Here is a 24,774-nt window from a genome sequence, read left to right as displayed (position 1 = left end):
GAACATATATGATAGATAAAATGACTGAATCTCTACTTGTTATTCAGCAGATCTTGTGTTACATTCACACACACTTAAAAAGCTGTTCATTTAATAAAGTTTCAGCATATATTGCTTTTAAAGTACAGTCAAACATATTCAGTATACTTTGATCTAACATATATAAGTTTGAAACCAAAGTTTCCTTTGGGAAGGTGTTGTTCTGCACCGATGCTTTCATAAACAATTGAATGTAATTTATATCAGAATTCAGAATCACTGAAAAAACTCTTAAGTATGCTTTCTAAATTTTATCTTCTCTTTCGTTCTCTTTCTTAAAAAAAGCTCAGACATTGTTCGTAGTTGTTAATAAATGGTGGTATTCAGTGTTCACGAAAGGTGTTTCAAATTCAAGGTAACAGGACATTGGGTCCTGCAAGTTTCAGATGTCTGTCTGACCCATTGAAAATTCACAGAACCAATAGAATTAAATTAAACATACATTTCAGATTTAACATTTCTCATAATTGGCATTGAAATTATTAACAAACATAAGATACATAAATAGCAAACAAGTGTCACATGTCACATATAACAACTTCAGTCAAAGTCATTGTCAAATACATGTATACAGTCAGACACTGGGGCGGGTGGGTTGTAGACTTCTATCGGACCATTGGCAAATCTGCCGGATTTGTCAGAGGGTCCGACACTATTCGTGAACACTGGGTATTTGTCAAACAACTAAAACATATTTCAATTACTAAAGACAAGTCAGGGGTTGAAATAACCCATTGCCCGACGCCCGCGTCCAGTGTTTATTCTGTCGGGCAAGCAAATTTGTATATCACACTGTATCGGTGTCCAGTTGATATTCCAATGTTAATTATGTTCTTTATTTAAAAAAATCAACAAGAAAACAGTCGGTATAGTGGAAAAATTATCAGGGCAAGTGATTTTACATGTGCCACTGTACCGGAGTACACTAGCAATTTTAAAGTTATTTCCACCCCTGCAAGTATTCTAGTATTTCTACAGTTCACAGAGTTTGAAAAATGTTCACCCTCTTTCACTTATACACCAACTCCTTTGTGCATGTAACAAAGATAACAGCCACAAACAAATTCCTAAAAGGTTCAATTTTTTTATAATTCAGAAGAATTTCAAAGAGACTCCCTTCCTATTCCTAATGCAATACTCCTTACAACTTTAACTAGTATTGAAGTTGTATCGGGATATATCGTCTCTTGTGGCGATACATTGATGTATCGTGGACCCTTGCAATATAAATATCCTGATATCCCAACACGAGCTGAATTCGACGTTCTGGTGATTTCGACGATTGCATTGCTCATGCTATATCGGGTGAGTATGCGTGTGCGATCGGAGTTCACAGACAGTTTTACTGGTAGGGCAGGTGCCCAGTCGCTGTCGTGAGAAGTTTTATTGACAATGGAAATCGGGAAGTATATATAAAAAGCAAACAAACATCAATATTATTTACCCGAGATCGTTAATACCACTTCAGATGCAAAATCAGTTGCCTTTATAACAAAAAAATAGCAAGCGAAAATTCAGTAAGATCAGTCGTCTGCTGGTGACAGGCAATATATAAATAGGAATCCACGTGATCACAACACTCCCTCGCAGTGCGGAGCGAAAAGTATGGCTCATCGTCGAAAATCCATACAAAATACCCGGATGTTACGAGTGGCAACAGTTTCGCCGATATGATGTCATCAACGCTATTTTTGTAGGAAACACTTGATATTTTTGTGTGAAATAGATGAATATATCCTTTATCACTCAAGGTTAGTAAAATAAAAACTTTAAATGATATTACAGATAAAAATGACGTTTTTGTCTTACATCGTCGAAAACCCCTGACACCGGGATATATTGCCTAAATGTGTTTTGTATCCATGCACTCGTATCGCGTAGTTGACGATCATCGATGAATCGTTACACCACTATGAAATACAACACTTGGAAGTTAATGTAGTGGCAGTAATCATGAAATTTAATACATGTGACAGTTGCTGGTTTGGCTAACGATGTCTGACCAGCGCGACCAACCAATATAGCATCTTGATCTTGCATTCCGTGTGAAATGATATCTTTACGGACTGGAATTGTTTAACGGGGAAAAAATATGCAACAAAATACGGTTCCGTCAATTTAAATTAGGGTACTGAAATGTCTACCAACTACATGAACATATACTTCAACTGATGAAGATATCTTAACCGCATTAAAAGTTATATAATCTTCATCACTACGTCAAAATTTCACCGGACTACCGTCACCTGTCTTGACAGCCTAGCAGACATCTTTTTCCGAAACGCTCACAGATGGGATCCATATGACGGAACCGTTATGGTAAAATTGAGAACATTCATGCATTGAAATATAACGTCATGGATACTTGGGTTTACAACAATAAACATACGCCAAAATATTCTTACCCATTTCATGCAATACAACCGGAAACCCTTCTTTTACATTTGATTTTATCCGATCAACCCACGCAGAATATTTATCAACGCAAAGCTATCAAGTAAAGCTGTTACCAATAATTCTATTGTCGTACTAAATAATAAAGATAAAAATATATCCTCAGAATGTTCTGTACATATCACTAATGAAAACAAACTTAGATATGTTTTCTTTGAACTAAATAATGAAATGCGATAGTTTTCATCACACTGGATACGAAACTTGCCTTAATAAAATATAAAGATAGTGCAACAACTAGTTACACTTCCTTTAATAAGAGATCCCAAAACGGTCCCGACACTGATACAGCAGTGTATGAAATAAGGCCCGTCCGACCGCCCGAGACGGGCTAGATTTCTGACGGACGGTCTAGATTTACCGCTAACCAGCCCTATGGTCTGGTAAAACCTTTTGACATTTCATACATATCTTGGTGTCTGGTCTGGTTAAATCCATTTTGGTCTGGTAACATCTTGAAGTTACCAGCCCTGATGTCTGGCTGGGTTTTTGGCTTATTTCATACACTGGATACAGTTTTGTCATTTTCATTCTTAATTTGTTCGTATTTATCTGTTTATTGGAGTAAATGACCTTGAACCAATGAGTAAATCAAAAGCAATCAGGAGTGGGCTCCAACAATCCTGTGTGACATAGTGTAAGCAGGCTCCTTGGTCTGAAACCCAATTTGGATCAACGTTTGTGCTTTATCGAGGGTAGGGCAAAACCCCACCCCGACAAAATCTCAACAGTGTGAAAAATGTTATGAAAACATGCCAATCAACTTATGTCATGAAAATATGATAATTAACTCACGGGGCTCTTGGTGAAAAAGGGTAGAAATATTTATGACATGTACAAATGGGGTTTTGCCCTATGTTGGTCATTTTGGGGTGGGATTTTGTCCAAAGAAATTTTGTCCTTTGAGATTTTGTCTGCTTGGGATTTTGTCCGTCTCCAGGTTTACCTCCTTATAACGGTAAGCTAAATACGTATAGGCTTGTTCCGATTTGGCCATATCCGCGTATTTAAAATATTCTTTTCTTGGTTAATAGTCCTAATACGGATAATATCGACAACACTTCAACAACCGAGGAGACTTACTAAATGTTATACCGTGAGAAGAAACACACCAGAAAGCGTGTTTATTACAATATTGTTGTTACTGTTTATTTGTTTCACACTTTCTGACATCTTGAAAATATCATCATATTTTTCAAATCCTGTTATACATTTTGACCGCCGGTTTTGAAAGAGGATGGCATGTGTTGATCAAATTTAGAAAGAAAGACGCATCTTTGAAATTTGTACGTTTGCGCGGGTACCACAAATGTTTCCAAATCGTTTGGAAGAGATCATCTTCAGTGTTGGTCACAACAGTAATAGTTGTTAGGGTAATAGCATTCTTAGAGAAGACGAAATGGCGGCTGCTAGAGATGCATTCGCGATATTTTTCAAGAAAGATAAGGTAAACCATGGTCCAACCGTGTAAATGTTTATACACATGTATCTTTAACATAGTCTGAATATAATACTTTTCATGACATGTTCTTTTATTGCCGAGCATATAACAAAAGTGGCCGATGTTTTGAGGCATGAATCATCGGGCTTCCTGTAGGCTCGTCATTTTGACAAGTCTTGTTACCGTGGTTGTCACCCAACTTCCCTAAAGATCTGTAGACGCCCTGTGTTATACGTGCAACAGAATTAATCTTTTTAAAATTAAAAAAAAAGATTCAGAAAGGCCACCTACATATTCTCCCCTGGTTAAATATTTTGACTCCTGATCCCCTGGCCCCCGACTTTGACATCCTCGTGGGAACTATAAATACACACTTCCTCCTTCTCAATCTAATTTTTCTAAAGTAGCCTCTAGAAATATCGTTGCGATTTTAAATTAGCTCTATCTTCTTTATGACAAACTGACAAGAGGACTACTTGTCGAGTTTTTGTCACCATATCGACTTGGGCATGTTGACTAGGAGATGGGAATTCTGAGTTGTAGTATTTAGGTTTGTACATTTACAGAACCGTAACCTAAATTCGTGGATAACCTTGATTCGTGAATTGCGGAATTATCATGCAAGCTCGTAAATTAAGTCTCAACTGACGTCACAGAACGGTACTTTTGATGTACATACAAGATACCGTTAGCTCCATCCTTCTCACTTCTCGTTGTCTGCTTTCCTTGGTTTCAATACTTACTGCGGTGGGATGTCGTACATAGTGGTATAAAGTAACCGACTATGTAATCCACGAAACAAGGTGATGTCACATTTTATGGGCACACGAATGTGTGATGATTGTAAATGGCTTCCGTAAACAAAGGTTTTATTCACGAGTGGAATATTAGGCATTTTAAATTTGCTGAATCAATGAATAAAATATTCAGTGCGTATACAAAATGAAATCATGCATTTAATATATGAATTTCGCCGCACTTCCCTTATATCCACGAATCAAGGTTACGCTAGTGTACTAATTTAGTCAAATTCCACCCTGATAGCTGTATCATGAATCTAAAATTGCATATTGCACTAAACAGGATACCACAACATGCTCAATACATGAAGTTGTTGGTTGTTTTTTCCCAGTAACAAGCTCTCTCACTAATCTTCTCAGGAGTGAATTACTTAAAAATGAAGTCCAATGGCCATTGGGATACCCTCGCGTCATAGGTTTCCGTGGTATTAAGAAATTTATGACTATGAATATGATCGCTCATATTGCCAAGTCATATAAACATAACTTTGTGTTAGACGACATACCTTTGTATGTATCATTTAATGTCAATAAAACATTTTTGTCATTCTGAAGTTCATTGTTGTCCGAATCGGACGACAGGCGTCCATTGTGCACAAACTCAGGTGACGTCATATGTTTCCGTGGTATTTCCTACAGATCAAATTACGGGCGCACAGCACATGTCACAATCTCACACGTTGTCAACAGCCAATCCGGGAGTGTCAAAGTAGGTTTACAGTAATAACGAAGTTGATAAATTGTAATACAGTAAACGATTTTGTAGAATTAACGCAATAGTCATATTTCTTCAGCATAAATTTCCAGTTCATAAAATATGTAGAGTTGATCAAAGGGATACGTGAAATGAAAAGTGAAAAAACAACTTAAGAGATGACCCTATCGGGCTTCCATAGTTTAAAAAATAGAGCTGGGATTCACCCCTTAGGTCACGTGATTGTTTTTATTGATGACATCAGCTAGCAGACGAGCGATGTTTGCAAAACTTTGAAGCTGAATTTGTTTATAGAAAATGTTTGTAAAGATCGCACAAAAAGTGCATTACATGCTAGACATAAAGTTGCATTAGTTTTTAATAGTAGATGACTGTAAGTAAGCAAATTGATGAAAGTCTGAACATTTTTTGCTCAGAGCCGTGACGATTGACTGATGAACGTAAACAATCGATAGGTGGCGCGATTTGTTGAGTGGATCGTGAGAAATTATGTCATGAGAAAATACCACGGAAACGTAAGTTCCACGGAATCATATGACGGCATGGTATGTCCATTTGACCATCCATTTGAATACATTACCGTGTTCACGAATAGAGTCGGACCCTCTGACAAATCCGGCAGATTCCCCAACAGTTCGAAAAAAGTATACAACCCGCAGGCCCCAGTGTCTGACTATATTTGACAATGACTTTGACTCAAGTTGTTATATGAGACACGTGACACTTGTTTGCTGTTTATAAATCTTATGTTTGTTAATAATTTCAATGCCAATTATGAGAAATGTTAAATCTGAAATATGTGTTTAATTTCATTCTATGGGTCCTGTGAATTTTCAATGGGTCAGACAGACATCTGAAACTTACAGGACCCAATGTCCTGTTACTTTGAAACACCATTCGTGAACACTGACATTAAACAGACATGTACCATCACACAGTTGCAAATCATGGTAATTCACAATTGCCAACAGAATTGGAATAAAAATGAAAACTTCTTTGTACTCGAAACACACCATCAGTTGTGATGTTTCTGGCTTACAGAATATACAGTTACTAATCAGTGTTTTCTCTGGAATTGTCTTACGAATGTCCCTATCAACAGTGGAGTAGTGTATGTTATTGTATTCTGAGCATGGTGAGAGATAGTGGATGTTTTTTAATATAAGAGGGTTCATCATCATGTTCGTTCAAGGCATCAACATTTGATTTTCAGTATGGCAACAAGGTGGGCATCTTTATTTAAAAATAATATTTTGAGAGTTTTCTTCAAATCTTTACTTTCATGCTTGGCTTCAAGCTAATGTTGGACATCCATCCTTTCTCTGATATCCATATTGATAAAATAACGAAATCATTTGATGCAATCTGACCATGCTGAAAGAAACTATGTCACTGGGTTTTTTTTTTTCACCTTTGATGAAACCCCAATTTTGAATCCGATTCATTTGAAAGCCTATTCTAGTTCATTTCTCAAAAAGGTCTGACATTTGAATAAGCCTGACAGGAGACCAAAACCAAAAGTACTGAACAACAAAATCTTTAGGGCAACCTGTACATATTTGGGCTGAAAGGAAAGATAGTAAGCTGCAATAAATACACTAAGAGGCGAATACTATATGTTTAACGAATATATTGGTCCAAATGTGATATTTATTCATCAATATTTATGTTTAATACCAATGGATTAAAATGACAAACATGTCATGTAATTGTTAAGGTTGCAATATTTCAGTGATTATGTCTGAAAAGGCAATGCATAGCAAACAATAGCCTAATGACGGTGCCATAAGGGGCCTTTTGAAAGTAACAAAAGTCAGGTTGCTGCATGGCTTGGTTATATTCCATTTTGCATATCTCACATAAATAAACAGCAAAATAGTTCCAATTAAAAACACTCCCGTGAAAATGTTCATAAATATTTTATCCAAGAGGCCACGAATAATGCACTGATTTCATGAAGGGATAACGTTTGATTTACTGAATACACAAGTGAATCGTAACAGTAATAGAAGATAGGAGTCTGGAAACTTTGCCTCATTTACAGTCAGTGCCAAACACTCTTCAGCTTGGAATTGAGCATGCCGGGTTGGAAGTAGAATTTTGCAGTTGTATATCACAGGGCCCATTTGCTGTAACGAAAATATAGAAAGTACTTATTGCATTTGACAAGAAACCACAACATGCTCAAAGATATACATTGTTGTTTAACACCGCACTACGCAATATTCCAACAATACAATCCAGTGATTGGAACATGAGCATTGATTCATGTTATTGGGATACAATAACATACCTAAAATGGGGAGGTATGAATCTTGAAATCTCACCACATCTACACATTACACTATTGAGCTTCCTGGTCTGAACTCACTTTTAAACATCAGTGTTTGTAGATTTAGTGTTATATTATTTACTATTATTAGATAATGTTACCAGACCAAACAAAATTTTATTTGACACAGAACTCAGAGAAGGAAATTGCAGACTGCATTTACCCATGAATAAGTGCCTTTTTATAATTTTTTGTATTTTTTTTTCAAATAGTTATGTAAAATGTACTAAACGTGCTGACATTTCAGACTTTCCGTCCCCGGAAGAAGTTTGAACATGGTACTATGAAGTACAACCTCCACAAACAGGCCAATGCTTCCCTCAATGCTGGGATTGACCTGAGAGAGGTTGTTCGACTCCCTCAGGGGGAGGACATGAATGACTGGATTGCTGTGCATGGTAAGGGAATAAACATATAAAACTTTGGAAGCTTCAATCTTATTAACTGACAACTGAGCAAAGATCTGAAGCAATTGTTAATGTTTGTTATTGGTCATCCTTCCATCAAATAGAACCTACCTGATCATTGTGAACGTGACGGTCGGAATGTGTTTTCTAATCATGTGATCTCTGATTGGTTATAACAGGGTATTCTGAATGACAGGGTTGTATTACTGATTCCTTCCAAATCATTGTCTAATTATTGCCTCAGTGAGATAAATATTTGACTCGGAAGAGATTTTCTATGGCCTGTCAGAAGTATTTGATCACCTATAAGTCATTCCAGAAATTTCTTTTGTTTGTGCTCAAATTTGGACTTGATATTTTTCAAAGAAAGAATCTAGAATGGAAGTCACATGTTTGAAATTTGTGGTATAAAGCTTAGAAATGCTGCTTTCCGATTGGCTAATGTCAATAGTTTTTGTTACTCCATTGGTTGGTTAAAGTCTGTTGAAAAACTGTTCTGACATGAACTATGTGGGATTCCTCAGATCGTTGTGTTGCATTATGGTAAAGTCTGTTGAAAAACTGTTCTGACATGAACTATGTGGGATTCCTCAGATCGTTGTGTTGCATTATGGAGCACAAAGATTTCGTTTTAATGAGATAATGGGCAGCTTGGGTTTTGTATGATGTAATTTAGAACAAAAATGTTCCAGACACAAGTTTGGAAATGTTAACAAATCTTGCCACAGGTTTTGAAAGAATAATTGCAGGCTGTTGACTGGATATCCTGAGAAAAGTCTGGTACATTCACGGCCCCGTTCCTCAACACGATCGTAGTGCTACGACAGTCGTAAGTCCATGTTAAAGTATGGGAGTTACGATCATCTTAGCGCTACGATCGTGTTGAGGAATGAGGCCCAGGGCTCCAGATAAGGGCCGTATCGGTCGTCTGTACAGATAAAAAATATGCACGATACGGTAGGAAATAATTTAGCCGATACGCACCACAGCAATGGTGTATGGTCTTAGAATCATTTACAGACGTATTTATCTGAAAAAAAAGTATTGTTTTATTGTTTATTGACCTGTTTACACAAGAGTAGCAATGTTGTGGTGCATATATGAAACAAAACACAAGATTACTGATAGTACATTAGCTTCCATTCAGTACTCTAAATGTACACTAAGGTTTTCCAGTACTCAATATTGAACAAATAAGGAGTACATACTCCTGATGTTGAAAAATTATCTGGAGCCCTGTACATTGGCTGAAGGTCATGTTCTTAAAGAGTAACCTCCCTTTCCATATTGCTTTTCCTTGATGTTTTATTACTGAAATATCTCCACACACTTGGTTACATAGTTTTTCCACCCAACCTATGGTAGACTTTGTTTTATTTTTCAGTGGTTGACTTCTTCAACAGAATTAACCTTCTCTATGGTACAATATGTGAACACTGTACTGAACAGACTTGCCCAACGATGTCAGGAGGACCAAAGTGAGTTATTGCTTTACCTTGATGTTTATGATCCAATGACCCTATCCACAAACTGTTCGTTGGACTACACTAAGCCTATGATAAAGTGAGTGAGTGGGTTTTACACCACACTCAGCAGTATTCCGGTTGTACGGTGGCAGTCTGTAAATAGTCGAATCTGGACTAGACATTCCAGTGATCAACAGCTTGAGCATCGATCTACGCAATTGGGATACGGAGCCATGTGTCTACAAAGTCAGCGAGCCTGACCACCCTATCCCATTAGTCGCCTTTTACGACAATCATGGGTTACTGAAGATCAATTCTAACCTGGATCTTCATGGTCCCTATGATAAAGTATGGAGTTGCGATAGGTTGTAATGCTATGAACAACTTGTGGATCAGGACCATGCCTCATACTCCTGTACATCCAAGTTACAATAGGTGTGTAGTACTCCTTTGCTTGTTGTGAGGTGACTAAACTGGATTGTGTCATCAGTTGTTGCTATTAGGGCTTGTTGTGAGGTGACTGAACTGGATTGTGTCGTCAGTTGTTGCGATTAGGGCTTGTTGTGAGTCGACTGAACTGGATTGTGTCGGAGTTGTTGCGATTAGGGCTTGTTGTGAGGTGACTGAACTGGATTGCGTCGTCAGTTGTTGCGATTAGGGCTTGTTGTGAGTCGACTGAACTGGATTGTGTCGTCAGTTGTTGCGATTAGGGCTTGTTGTGAGGTGACTGAACTGGATTGCGTCGTCAGTTGTTGCGATTAGGGCTTGTTGTGAGTCGACTGAACTGGATTGTGCTGTGAGATGACATTTGCTATTAGGGCTTGTTGTGAGGTGACTGAACTGGATTGTGTCGTCAGTTGTTGCGATTAGGGCTTGTTGTGAGGTGACTGAACTGGATTGCGTCGTCAGTTGTTGCGATTAGGGGCTTGTTGTGAGGTGACTGAACTGGATTGCGTCGTCAGTTGTTGCGATTAGGGCTTGTTGTGAGGTGACTGAACTGGATTGCGTCATCAGTTGTTGCTGGTTGCTATAGGGCTTGTTGTGAGGTGACTGAACTGGATTGCGTCGTCAGTTGTTGCGATTAGGACTTGTTGTGAGGTGACTGAACTGGATTGCGTTGTGAGTTGTTGCGATTGGGGCTTGTTGTGAGGTGACTGAACTGGATTGTGTAATTAGGGCTTCAGTTGTTGCTATTAGGGCTTGTTGTGAGGTGACTGAACTGGATTGTGCTTGTGAGTTGTTGCGATTAGGGCTTGTTGTGAGGTGACTGAACTTGTTGTGAGTGACTGAACTGGATTGTGTCGTCAGTTGTTGCTATTAGGGCTTGTTGTGAGGTGACTGAACTGGATTGCGCTTGTGTTGTTGTTGCTATTAGGACTTGTTGTGAGGTGACTGAACTGGATTATGCGTCAGTTGATTTGCGATTAGGGCTTGTTGGGAGTGACTTGGATTGTGAGTCCAGTTATTCTGATGATAACTGGATTGGCTTGTTGTTGTGAGGTGACTGAACTGGATTGGCGTCAGTTGTTGCGATGTTGCGAGGTTGAACTGGATTGTGTTGTTGTTGCTATTGGGGCTTGTTGTGAGTCGACTGAACTGGATTGCGTTGTGAGTTGTTGCGATTGGGGCTTGTTGTGAGGTGACTGAACTGGATTGCGTCGTCAGTTGTTGCGATTAGGGCTTGTTGTGAGTGACTGAACTGGATTGCGTTGTGAGTTGTTGCGATTGGGGCTTGTTGTGAGTCGACTGAACTGGATTGCGCGTTGTGAGAGATGTTGCGATTAGGGGCTTGTTGTGAGGTGACTGAACTGGATTGGCGCCGCGTGAGTTGTTGCGATTAGGGCTTGTTGTGAGGTGACTGAACTGGATTGCGTCGTCAGTTGTTGCGATTAGGACTTGTTGTGAGGTGACTAAACTGGATTGCGTTGTGAGTTGTTGCGATTATGTCTTGTTGTGAGGTGACTGAACTGGATTGCATCATCAGTTGTTGCTATTAGGGCTTGTTGTGAGGTGACTGAACTGGATTGCGTTGTGAGATGTTGCGATTGGGGCTTGTTGTGAGGTGACTGAACTGGATTGCGTTGTGAGTTGTTGCTATTAGGGCTTGTTGTGAGGTGACTGAACTGGATTGCGTTGTGAGATGTTGCGATTGGGGCTTGTTGTGAGGTGACTGAACTGGATTGTGTCGTCAGTTGTTGCGATTAGGGCTTGTTGTGAGGTGACTGAACTGGATTGCGTCGTCAGTTGTTGCGATTAGGGCTTGTTGTGAGGTGACTGAACTGGATTGCGTTGTGAGATGTTGCGATTGGGGCTTGTTGTGAGGTGACTGAACTGGATTGCGTTGTGAGTTGTTGCGATTAGGGCTTGTTGTGAGGTGACTGAACTGGATTGCGTCGTCAGTTGTTGCTATTAGGGCTTGTTGTGAGGTGACTGAACTGGATTGTGTCGTCAGTTGTTGCGATTAGGACTTGTTGTGAGGTGACTAAACTGGATTGCGTTGTGAGTTGTTGCGATTATGTCTTGTTGTGAGGTGACTGAACTGGATTGCATCATCAGTTGTTGCTATTAGGGCTTGTTGTGAGGTGACTGAACTGGATTGCGTCGTCAGTTGTTGCGATTAGGGCTTGTTGTGAGTCGACTGAACTGGATTGTGTTGTGAGTTGTTGCGATTGGGGCTTGTTGTGAGTCGACTGAACTGGATTGCGTTGTGAGATGTTGCGATTGGGGCTTGTTGTGAGGTGACTGAACTGGATTGCGTCGTGAGTTGTTGCGATTGGGGCTTGTTGTGAGGTGACTGAACTGGATTGCGTCGTCAGTTGTTGCGATTAGGACTTGTTGTGAGGTGACTAAACTGGATTGCGTTGTGAGTTGTTGCGATTATGTCTTGTTGTGAGGTGACTGAACTGGATTGCATCATCAGTTGCGATTATGTCTTGTTGTGAGGTGACTGAACTGGATTGCGTTGTGAGATGTTGCGATTAGGGCTTTTTGAGAGGTGACTGAACTAGATTGCGTCGTAAGTTGTTGCGATTAGGGCTTGTTGTGAGGTGTCTGAACTGGATTGCGTTGTGAGTTGTTGCGATTAGGGCTTGTTGTGAGGTGACTAAACTGGATTGCATCATCAGTTGTTGCGATTATGTCTTGTTGTGAGGTGACTGAACTGGATTGCATCATCAGTTGTTGCGATTATGTCTTGTTGTGAGGTGACTGAACTGGATTGTGTTGTGAGATGTTGCGATTGGGGCTTGTTGTGAGGTGACTAAACTGGATTGTGTCGTCAGTTGTTGCGATTATGTCTTGTTGTGAGGTGACTGAACTGGATTGCGTTGTGAGTTGTTGCGATTGGGGCTTGTTGTGAGGTGACTAAACTGGATTGCATCATCAGTTGTTGCGATTATGTCTTGTTGTGAGGTGACTGAACTGGATTGCGTCGTCAGTTGTTGCGATTAGGACTTGTTGTGAGGTGATTGAACTGGATTGCGTCGTCAGTTGTTGCGATTAGGACTTGTTGTGAGGTGACTGAACTGGATTGCGTCGTCAGTTGATAAATGCCAAAGTATCGTGCACTGAAGCTGCGATACGATATGAATCCTGATTTAAGGGTGACGATACGATACGTATCATGATACTAAAATATTTAATCCTAACACCAACTATAAATAATCTGAATATCCAAACAAAACCATTTTAAAGTATTTCGTCAAATTCCGCCATCGTTTTTCAATGTTCATTCAGAAACGAGATAATTAAGTTTATACACGGACTTTGGAAATGATAATAACATGTGAGCTCTATGTCGGACACAGTTCTTGAAGCAAGAATTTCCGAGAAAACGTTTACTTATGAAGGGAAAATAAGTAAGCAAATATTTTAATCATCAAACAAAAGTGAGTCTTTTCTCTTGACAGATATCGCGATTCGGCAATATTCAAACTTAAACATCGATGTATCGTTGCCCATTTGAAGTATCGTATACGGGATATACGACAATGTAAAACTTTGTATCGATTCACTGTATCAGCGGCCCATGGATCGATACTTATCGATGAATTGTCACACCACTTGTTGTCACTCAATGTCAGGCTCGCTGACTCGGTTGACACATGTCATCATATCCAACACGTCATTGATCACTGGATTGTCTGGTCCAGACTCTATTGTTTACAGACCGCCGCCATATTGCTGAGTGCAGCGTAAAACTAAACTTGCTAAAAATTGAATTACTGCCTTGAATGTGTCTATCAGCATTATATGAATGTTAAGTTTTGGTGGGCTATGTAATGCATGCTACAAGAAGCCGGCTGTCTACCTGGTAGTGGCTATGTTTGTTGTGGCGCTATTTGAGACAAATCCTGGCTAATTCTTTTCTGTGCTGACATCTGACATCTTGCTACAGGTATGAGTACTTCTGGAGTGATGGTCAAAACTACAAGAAAGCCACAGCCCTCCCTGCATCTCGGTATATCGCACTTCTCATGGAGTGGATAGAAACTCAGATTAATGATGAGAACATATTCCCTGTTTCTGCAGGTAGGTTATCAGTCTTGTATCTTCATATCAGTCCCCACATCTCGGTATATTGCACTTCTCATGGAGTGGATAGAAACACATTACCATGTTCCACTTACCAATACATCTATCAATTATTTGAGTCATTTTGCAGACGCACTAAAGCCTAACATAGTGATTGTCGTATCATTAGGGAGTATAGAAACCGACCCCAAATGCTGTGCTAATTTGTTTTGTTTATGACTTTGAGTTGGTGATCTGTGTCTGGGTGATTGTTGAAAGAAGTTAGTGAGCAAATAACGAAGCATATGACCTTTTGTAAACCAACTTCTTGTTTATTGCATAGATTGATGTTCAGAGCAGATTCTTACACGGTTAATGATAGTGCTGTAAGAATCTACTTCGGCACTTAGCATTTAGCAATAAACAAGAAGGCGTATCCTTTGTTATATCTGGTGGTAAGAAATTGGAGTTGTCTCCCTTCATGCATCATTTACTCCATTCGTCACCACTCACCCCTTTCTGTAACCTCCAAGAAGACTCGTCCCCCACTCGATACTTGTTATGTGCGAAAATACGACAGACCAATCAGAACGCGCATAAATGAGCGTGGTGCTTTGATAAAAATAATCCCAAGTACTTAAATCATTTATGGCATTATGTCATTGTTTCAAAAATCATGAAAAATATATATCGTCATATTGAAAGTACACAGAACGTAGCTAAAAGGATTTTGCTGCCTTTATGAAGTTTTTAATAAGAATCATGCGATTGACGGTGAGAGATTCAAATACACGACATGCGTTTGTTGACATAACTGCTCTCATGGGTCCAACTGCGTGTATTTCTGACGATCTTGCGGGCTTGTTATGGAGATTGTACGTGCGCTTCGACCATTTTTAGGAAATGTAATTATACTCGCTACGAGTTTCAAAACAATAATATCGTATTTGTATGTAACTAATCAACCTTAATCTTTAACATTCGGCTTATATTTCATAGCTCTGGGGATATTTTAGTCTGACTGTTCTTTGATCATTCATATTTTTTCAGCAAATTCATTTAAATTCCACCAGGGTGTGACAACACGGTTCCACGAATGTTCAGTTTGAGAAATATTTCAAGTCATTTTTGAGTGTCTGCTTTGGGATTTAATGTAGCTGAAAAAATATTATTTTATTGGTATATTCAATAAGACAATTCCCATTGAAAATGTATTGCATTCATTTAAAAAAAATACATCCTTCAATGAGGTGCAATATTTATAGAATAAAAATGTTATTGTATGGCAATTTTGTATCATACCTCATTTCAACCCTTAATCCCATATCAGCCAAAAGCTCTCAGTCTGATTTTGAGCCTCCGTTGATGGTGAGTAAGATATGAAAACAGCCATATTTAAACCTCTAATGATCTTATTGGTTGCACAGTATTGACAAGCTTATTAAATAGGTACATCCGCCCATAAGGGTATATTGTGCATTGATTCATTGCCACATTGTTTGAATCTTGTTTCAGAGACACATTTTCCCAAGAACTACCTTCAAGTGGTGAAGAAAATCCTCAGTCGCCTCTTCCGAGTCTTTGTCCATGTCTACATCCATCACTTTGACAAACTTGTTGCCATTGGCGCCGTATGTAAACTTTTCTCAAAGAATTCTCATCTTTTGTCTGTTGTTAGTGTTCGAACCAAGTAGGGGCCATGGGGTAGTAGAGTTGTTAAAGCCGAAGACCCGGGTTTCATTCCCCACACGAGTACAATGTCTGAAGCCCATTTCAGAAGTCCCCAACCATGATATTGCTGGAATATTGCTTAAAAACAAAACTCACTCAATCCATCATTCAAACCAAGTAATCCTAAAGTCCGACCAGGTGGATAAGGTATTCATACTCCCAGTAATTGCTGGCTGACTGTCATGGTGTACTCTTGATCCTCCCAGAAGCCAGTAAAGTTTGTACTGAATTTTACCCCCATTTGTTGTCAAAGCCATATGTAAAATAGATCTGCAGTAATGTTAAAGATGATTCTATTTTATCATTTTGAAGAAAATGCCAATGGTTTTGTAAAAGAAATCTTTGCTAGACATTTAGAAGATGTAAGAACATGAAGATATGAATCTTTACGAATAAGAACTCTTTTGTAATGTTTGTGAGTGAGTGAGTTGGGTTTACGCCACTTTTAGCAATATTCCAGCACCCAAAATGGGCCTCACACATTGTACCGATGTGGGGAATCGAACCCGTGTCTTTGACTTAACCAGCGAATGTTTTAACCAATAGGCTACCCCACCGAGCCCTCATTTTTTATGAGTTTCATGGCCACTTGTTGCATCTTCATCAGGTGAATGTGTCTGATGCATTCACTGAATGGGGCTAGAAGTAGCCCTGAGACATTGCTGCAGAAAAATAGAAGTCATAAACACAAATGTTTCATAGTTATGACACAGATGCCGCTTCAGTCCCATTAAGATCTCACTATCTCTGGCGGTGGGGTAGCCTAGTGGTTAAAGCGTTCACTAGTCAGGTTGAAGACCTGGATTCGATTACCCACATGGGTACAAATCTACAATGTGTCAGAGGTACAGGTAAGCTGCGTATCTGCGTAAATTACGCAAATATTTATTTGAAAACCCAATTCCTATTACGTCTGTTGCGTACAAGTACGCTTGTATTTTTATAAATACTCAATAAATTTGATTGTACATGCGCACACAGAAAACTGTCAAATCTTAGCTTTCGTACCAGTGGATAGATAAAGCAGCTGAGGTATATTTAGAGGTTCTATTTCGGCACATGAACACTCAACTAGCAGTCGTTTCTCATATAACAGATCAAATATAAATAACAAACACTAACATTTAAACTTTATTATATTTATCAATTAATGGAAAAAAGGCAAAATACCCAATTGAGTTTGAGTGCAGTGAGTACAATTTGTTTGGTTACTCAAAGGAAAATTAGGATACCCAATTGAGATGAAGACAAGCGGGTACATAACTCATGACCCAAAAAGTTATCTGTAGCTCTGATGTGTGTAGCTCATTTCTGGTGTCCCCTGCTGTGATATTGCTGGAATATTGTTAAATGCGGCATAAAACTAAACTCACTCACTCACTCTCATTATCTCTAAACAAAGATATGAGGACGTGACATGGATCATGTCAGAACTACCTTTCATGAACTTTGATCAACCAATGAACAAGACGCTTACATTGGCCAATCAGAAACCAGCTTTTTTGAGCTATGCTGGCCACAAGTGAAATGTGTGTGTGAAAGCCTGCTCTTTGTTTCAGGAAGCTCATGTAAACACCTGCTACAAACACTTCTACTACTTTGTCAATGAGTATACTCTGGTGGATAAGAAGGAACTAGAACCCTTGGTAAGATACTGCTAATATTTGTACTGTATGGTACAACTGTGTCATTATGTGTCCCTTATTTGTGTGACCGCCTCCGTGGTGTAGTGGTTAGAGCGTCCGCCCGGGGTGCGGAAGGTCGCGGGTTCGATCCCCGACCGCGTCATACCAAAAGACGTTAAAATATGGTACTTGTTGGTCCCTGCCTGGCTCTCGGCATTAATGGGTACAACAAGGACTGGTCGGCTCGGAGTCAGTATACTGTGTCTGAGTGGGGTATTCATGCTTCACTGGGGCATGGTATCTCAGTGGGCTAGCACTATAAAACCAGCTTCAGTCTGGGCTAGTACAAGCAGCCCCACATACACATACACACGCATGCACGTCGTCATATGAGCGAAATATTCTCAAGCACGACGTTAAACCCAATTCCACCACTACCACCGTATTTGTGTAGGATCTGTCATAACTATGTTTATGTGGTACTCAATGGTGCTGCAATATACTGTGAACAGTTATGTCCCCTATATGTGCCAGGATTTGACATACCTGATTTCATGGGGTCCATGGTTCTGCAATTTACTATGAATGGTTATGTTCCCTACATGTGCTAGGATCTGACATGTCTGTGTGAAGGGGGTAATTAGTGTTGCAAATGGCAGCATAGAGTTGTATCCCTTGTTTGTGCTAGGATCTGAAATGGCTGTGATCCATGGTACAATAAATAACTATATGGAGTTGTGTCCCTTCTATGTGCAAGGATCTTATATAGTTCTGTGACATTGTCTCTACTGCTGCAATTCATTTGTGTAGAGTTGTCACTTACATATGCTAGAATCTCACACACTTGTTTGCATGGTACTGCAGTTGGCTATGAAGAGTTTTGTCCCTTATATGTGTAAGGATCTGATGGTGCTGGTTCTAGAGGGATCCCTTTGCTTGTGAATCTAATGATGAAGTGTACATGGTTTCATAAGAGCAAGCATGAATTTTGCATATCGTATGTAAGCCTTTTTGGAAACTTTATGTAAAGTTTTTATGTATTGACTGTCTAGAAACTCTATTCTTTACTTGTTTTTTCAGAGAGAGATGACGGAGAAGATCTGCCACTAGTGTTGCCAGCCACCGTAACAAGCTGTACATTGCAGCCTTCACCAAGCACTACCAGTGTAGAAACGCAGGGCTATATTTTTGTGTCTGTGAGCGATGGGCTAGTTTGTATGCACAGAACCTGCTCTGTGAAATCATGGCCTAATTTGTCTGACTAAAGTGCAGTTTTAGGGTGAACGTTACATTGAGACATAGCAACATCAAAATAGGCTACCAAAACAAGAAATTGTGCCCATGCATGGAATTATTGCAGTACTTTATCATTGAGGAATGTTAGACTTGTGATCATATCATGTCATCTGATTGTTTCAAAAAGTGTAGAACATGTGTCTCCGAATTCGTACATCAGGAAAGAAATTGAAGAACGTTGCTTTCTCAGCTGTACTGTAATCGTGTCACTGTGGACGTTTTTGATGGATGTTTTGAAAGTGTCTTGAGATTGTGTACAGTTATTATGGAATGGTGCTTCCAAAAATTTGACACAAGTATCAGGGACTTATCTAGGAATTTAAACTTGCATCATATGGTCCTTAAAATGTGTAAACGAATAGAAATGTTAAAATAGGTTAAAATTAAAATTATTTTATTGGGAAAGGATATGCCATTGTGAATTTGTAACCAAAATTCTGTATCGTTTGTGGGCTATGAGGTGTTGTTAAAGCCTAGATAAGTCTCTGGTGGTGTATAATAGAACCAGTACCCTGTTCATAGTCATTCCAGTGCAAGCATTTCAGATAGTGGACAGATTCTAATCTCATAAATATTTTATTTTGACTCCCGTGCAGTGTCTCTCAGTAGGAAGACCTGATGACACCTTAGTGGAGGGACAATGAGGTGAAGCATTAGGAGACTTTTTGTTTAACCAAAGAAATTTTAACTTTGACCAACAGACCCATACTGTACACAAATATTTCTTTGATGTGTTTGGGTGAAGGTGTCGCAGTGCTCAAAAATGACAGTTTATTTACTGTGGCGGTGACTGAGTTAAATTTGGAACTGATCCTTTTTAATTCCTTGTCAAGATAAGAGAATGAAATATTCTGGTCTGAATTTTCAATTGTACCTTGGATTCATAAGTCTGGATATACACCCGACACGACCTCCCAAGAGGAGTCATCATATCTTCATGCAGGGGGTATTTGTATTGGGGTTAAAGATCAAATTTTGTTGAGATTGGACAGATTGCAGCTTGCTAGCTAGGATCCTTAGTGACAAGCTTTAACAATCAACATCATTTGCCTCAGGACTGGTTGCGTCTGACTTGTTGCTTCCGAAATCCACCGATTAGTCTCTTTCGTCAGTAATGTCCGACAGGCAGTTCCAACATTTTGTAAACACTTATTTACAGATAAATATGCCAAAATCCTGGCTTATGATGCTCAAAGTTTCATCTGTTTTTGTGGCAATTTTGTAGCCTGAAACAAAATCGAACGTTTTACATTAATACTTTCTCAGGTTAACTTCTGTGCAACATTACTCTTGCCTGAGAAGGTATATAAGTCTGTGCAAGTTTATACATTGAGGAAGACAAAATATTACCATGGAAGAACATGGCGCTGTCATCTCATGGTGTTGAATGTATGTTATAAGAATTGACAGTCCGCCCAGCCTGAAATGTAATACACCTATTAGGAGCTGTTTGATGAAGCTCTAGGGCATTCTCGTTTGAGTATACTTTCATACCTTAGGGTGATTTAAGACAGCTTTAATGAAGGTGTGATAACATAGACAAGCCTATTGAACTATTCTTGTTGTCTTGATCAACTTGAAAGTTAATTTCCTTCATCAATTTCTTACACATTTTCAATTTTGTCAACAGTATGACGTATTGATTTGGAATGGTGAAGGGTATATCTTGTCTGCATTATCACACCACTCCAGTAATGTCATAACATGTAGTGTTGACATCTCATTCATGCCAAGCCACTATCATCCTCACCACACAGGGGATGTTGCATTCTGGTCATACACTTACTAACCCTGGATTCCCCTCTGAACCGTCTAAAGCAAACATTTTCAGTCGGATCAATATGCATTAATCACTAGACTGTGTGTCTTTATATCCCCTTGAAGGAAACAGTTTTTCGGATAATGTAATGACTGTGCATACGCTGTTTAACTGTTTGATGATCAGAGTGCAATGCCTGAGGATGTATTTGTGTTTTATAAGTACCCTTCATCCTTATCATGTTATCAGTCCACAGATCGTGACATGCTTGTGGCTGTTCCAACACTGAGACAAGGCTTCGGCCACTCCTAATACAGAATAGTATAATCCTACATGCCATGTCAGCAGTGCTTCCAAACATGAAAGGTTTTGTTTTCTCAATCATCTGATAATGCAGTAATACAGTGAACCTCCCAGTTCAAGGGAGGTAACCTGTGAAAGACTATAGAAAATTAAACAAGGAAATTTGCCAGTCAAGATTTACATAAACAGTTACATCTTCCATAATCAAAGAAGATGTGTTAAAAGTCGTTTTTATTTGTTTGGGAATAAAACATGGAAATTCTTTGTCAAAAGATAAGAGATCTGAGCTTTATTTCACTTATTGTTAAGATTCAGATGACATCTAGAGTGGTGGAGCGTCTATTATCATTGTCTCGTGACTGGCTCAGAACAATCTATTTCCGAATTATCGGCAAAGATATCTTTTACCCCCCAGAGCTATCAGCTTGAGACAACGATCAAGTGTCTCAATAAAAAAAAGATTATTGAAATCTGTGAAGCAGTGTGTCGTGGCCTTGTCTGTGGTCTGAGGACATCACATTGGCTGCCACAAATCTGTGACCAATTGCTGTGTTACCCTACCTAGTCATATGAACAGTCGAATCATTACATGGCTGTTGCATGGTGTAAATATTGTGTAGTTACTCTGTTCCTTTTCAATGTCATAATCAAACATTTGTCATTCACATTGGAGTCTTGGATCTCGCACGTGAACAAGGATTTTGTCTGCAGACTGAGTTATGGGTCCCATGTTTTCAAATGAAGCCACATTAGAGGGTTACTTTGTTAAGGTTGAACCTTTGTTAACCAGTAACTTCCTTCAGTGGACAGTCAGTGATCAGTTAGGTCCTCTATCCAGGAGTCCTTTTTCTGTTTGTCTCAGATGCTCAGTACTTAAAATGATTCTGATGGATTTGAACTGACCAATTGACCCTGTGTTGATACAGGGTTAGAATATAGGCCCACAGCAGACTATGCCTGTCATATGAGGCCATTAAATGGATCAGGTGGTCAGACTGAGTCATTGTATCCCAGCTGGTGCTCCTGAAGTTTCTGGTCCAGACTCGGTTATTTACTAATTGATGTCATATTGCTCGAATAATTGCTGTCCACAGCATTAAGCAAGGAACAAACAAACTGTCTGGATTAACAGAGTTGTATATTATAAATTTCTTAAACAGCAATATCATACCTTTGTGAAATGGGGCCAACTTTTAAGAAATTTGCATCAAACTGTAACTTGAAAGAACACATTTTCTGTGGTAGGGTTAATAAAAAAAATAATTTGTTAAGGGATTTGAAAGATAGCTTCATTTTGAAATTCTAACACTCAAACATGTCCTTTGTTAGCCTGTGCAGTTGAAATGATAAAATATGGATCTGCTGGTGCTAGAGGAAGAACTCATCTTTTCACAGCTAATGTGGGGAATTTGACTCACCAGATTTTGGATTCATATTCAATATGATATTTGCAGTGTGTAATTCAATTACAATCTTCAGTAGATATTTGAATTGTAGTGATGAATGAAGTTGTCCTCCCTTCCAGATATAAATCCTGCAAAGGCTATTTTTGTAGCATCAGGTGCTGTTCCACAAAGTTATCATAGGGATAAGGTGATCTATCATAGCACTAAGGTGATCGGTCGTAGCACTAAGGTGATCAATTGCAGAGCAAAGGTGATCGATCATGGCTCTAAGGTGATCGATCACAGCACTAAGGTGATCTATCATAGCGCTAAGGTGATCGATCATAGCGCTAAGGTGATCGGTCGTAGCACTAAGGTGATCAATCGCAGAGCAAAGGTGATCGATCACAGCACTAAGGTGATCTATCATAGCACTAAGGTGATCGATCATAGCGCTAAGGTGATCGATCATAGCTCTAAGGTGATTGATCACAGCACTAAGGTGATCGATCGTAGCACTAAGGTCATCAATCGCAGAGCAAAGGTGATCGATCATAGCGATAAGGTGATCAATCGCAGCACAAAGGTGATCGATCGTAGCTCTAGGGTGGTTGATCTTAGCACTAAGATGATCCATCATAGCTCTAAGGTGATTGATCTTAGCTCTAAAATGATTGATCTTAGCGCTAAGGTGATTGATCATTGTGCTAAGATGATCGATTGTAGCAGTAAGATGGAAAGATTAAACATGTAACAGTTGAAATGCTCTGATTGTCTTGTGGAACGAGGCACTGGTCTTATTTCGTGACCATACATTTATATGTCAATTGCAATTTATCAAGCATTTCTTATGCTAATGCTTTGGATTTGCTACAATGTTTACTATTTTCTAAACTGTATACATGATGTGCATTGTTGCCATACCTTATAGCTGACATAAATGTTGAGTCTTTCATAATTCCATCAGTAATAATTTTCACTGTCAGCACCAGTGTTGTAGTTGTTGCACATGCACTATATAACTTCCTCAAATATCTGGTCAAGTTGTGTCTGTAGTGCTCCCAGATGTATTCTGTCCATTTGACAAAATATCCTTATAAGAATGAAAAGATTTTATATGGTGCCTGGCTCTGGTTGGAGAAATACAGTTCTTTTGAGCTGAGTTGTCTCCCTTAGCTGTACCATGATACAGTGGTTGTGGGTTTGAATCCTGCACCACTTGACTTTCCTGTCACATTGAGCTAGATCTGAATACTCTTGACTTACTTGGCTCACAGGCTGATGGGGTAGCCTAGCTGTTGAAGCATTCACTGGTCACACCATAGTCCTGGGTTTGATTCCCCACATGGGTACAGTCTGTGAAGTCTTTGTGTCCTCACTGTAGTCCTGGAATAACACTGGAAGCGGTTTAAATCCATCCTCACTATTCAGATTCACTCAAGGTATGGTGTCTATAACACCTCATTTCTGAGGGTTTTGTTATCTGCATAATTTGAATTGTCAGGATGACCCCGCTATTTGTCACCACTGTCATATTGTCAAGGAGGGGGATGTGGGACAGTATGGGCATGACTTAACCTAGGTATATGAGGGAGAAAAGATTCTTGTCAGTGTACCGATTTGAGTGATACAGTGTGCTTATGTATTGTTTCATTGTTAATAACTATATATGTATGTACACTCTTGTCAACCACTCTGGGCTCTTTGGGTAGTCATGAACTATCAGCTGATTAAAAAATAAATGAAGTTGTGATAAACAGAATATTCTTAAATATACTTTTTTCACAAGCATAGGGTAAATATTGATGGGTTTTCTATTTTCTTTTGTCTCCTAGAAAATATTTTCATGTTTCAATTAAAGAATGTGACCTTCGACGACAACTGCCAAAAATGTTCACTTCATATAATGCAGATATTGTGAGAGATTTTTCTTACAGATATAATCAGATTTGTGACTCATCAAGGGCCCATACTTGTTGCTTGGAGTTGAATATTTTGTTGAGAAATACTTGTTTCTAGATTGTTGTAGCAGTTTGCCTCTGCATAATCTATTGCTGTTTCCGTACGTGACAATTCAATCATATTTGAAGCTTACACTTTCAGACAAATTTACGCGCCACATGGGTACATTGTGTGAAGCCCATTTCTGGTGTCCCCCGCCGTGATGTTGCTGGAATATTGCTAAAAGCGGCGTAAAACCAAACTCACTCACTCACTCACTCAGACAAATTTACATGAAATGTGTCATATTTCAGTTAAATTCTAAAAGATAGTTTGAAATATTTTCTTTAAATCCATTGGTAAGGTGTATTTGTTGAATGTAAAATGTTTATTCTGATCGTATGATATTTAAAATGATAAATGATTATTAATAAAGTTGTCCTTTGTAAACTAAACTATTATTAGGTTCTTATCTTTGCAGTAGATGGAAAAATAATAAGAATTAAGGGTTAAATCTGACAAGTTTATTCCTGTTTTTCATGACGTTTAATGTTCCGAAAAAACATTT

At 39.0% G+C, this 24,774-nt stretch overlaps 2 protein-coding genes across 3 annotated transcripts in view; one reads left to right on the top strand and one right to left on the bottom strand.

The window, feature by feature from the left end:
• LOC124287918 (RUN domain-containing protein 1-like) overlaps positions 1–2,536 on the bottom strand; it is a 33,294-nt gene extending 30,758 nt beyond the window's left edge. Inside the window, exon 1 of one of the 2 annotated variants that reach the window (XM_046724404.1) lies at positions 2,445–2,536. In XM_046724404.1, coding sequence (XP_046580360.1) covers positions 2,445–2,448 — 4 coding nt within the window. In that variant the 5' untranslated portion in view covers positions 2,449–2,536. Of the gene's footprint in view, positions 1–2,285; positions 2,367–2,444 lie in introns of those variants that run through there. The other variant, XM_046724406.1, reaches the window with a different exon arrangement.
• A 1,321-nt stretch (positions 2,537–3,857) lies between these two features.
• Positions 3,858–21,029, top strand: LOC124287948 (MOB kinase activator 3B-like). The gene is made up of 7 exons (XM_046724442.1): positions 3,858–3,940; positions 8,029–8,179; positions 9,573–9,666; positions 14,051–14,184; positions 15,682–15,797; positions 17,457–17,543; positions 18,603–21,029. Exons 1-7 carry the CDS (start codon positions 3,893–3,895, stop codon positions 18,630–18,632), a joined length of 660 nt encoding a protein of 219 aa, XP_046580398.1. The 5' UTR covers positions 3,858–3,892; the 3' UTR covers positions 18,633–21,029.
• Positions 21,030–24,774: the final 3,745 nt, after the last annotated feature.

The sequence above is a fragment of the Haliotis rubra genome, unplaced genomic scaffold (genome assembly GCF_003918875.1).
Source record: "Haliotis rubra isolate DU_JTF1 unplaced genomic scaffold, ASM391887v1 Scf409, whole genome shotgun sequence".
Taxonomy (NCBI): domain Eukaryota; kingdom Metazoa; phylum Mollusca; class Gastropoda; order Lepetellida; family Haliotidae; genus Haliotis; species Haliotis rubra.
Note: the sequence above shows the minus strand (reverse complement) of the source record. Positions and strands in the feature narration are given on the sequence as shown.

Bases quoted from the DNA above. Each gene is read 5' to 3' on its own strand.
- LOC124287948 (XM_046724442.1), top strand. From the start codon at position 3,893: ATGGCGGCTGCTAGAGATGCATTCGCGATATTTTTCAAGAAAGATAAG. The intron at 9,667-14,050 runs GTGAGTTATTGC...ATCTTGCTACAG, and splicing joins ACGATGTCAGGAGGACCAAA to GTATGAGTACTTCTGGAGTG. The intron at 14,185-15,681 runs GTAGGTTATCAG...ATCTTGTTTCAG, and splicing joins CATATTCCCTGTTTCTGCAG to AGACACATTTTCCCAAGAAC.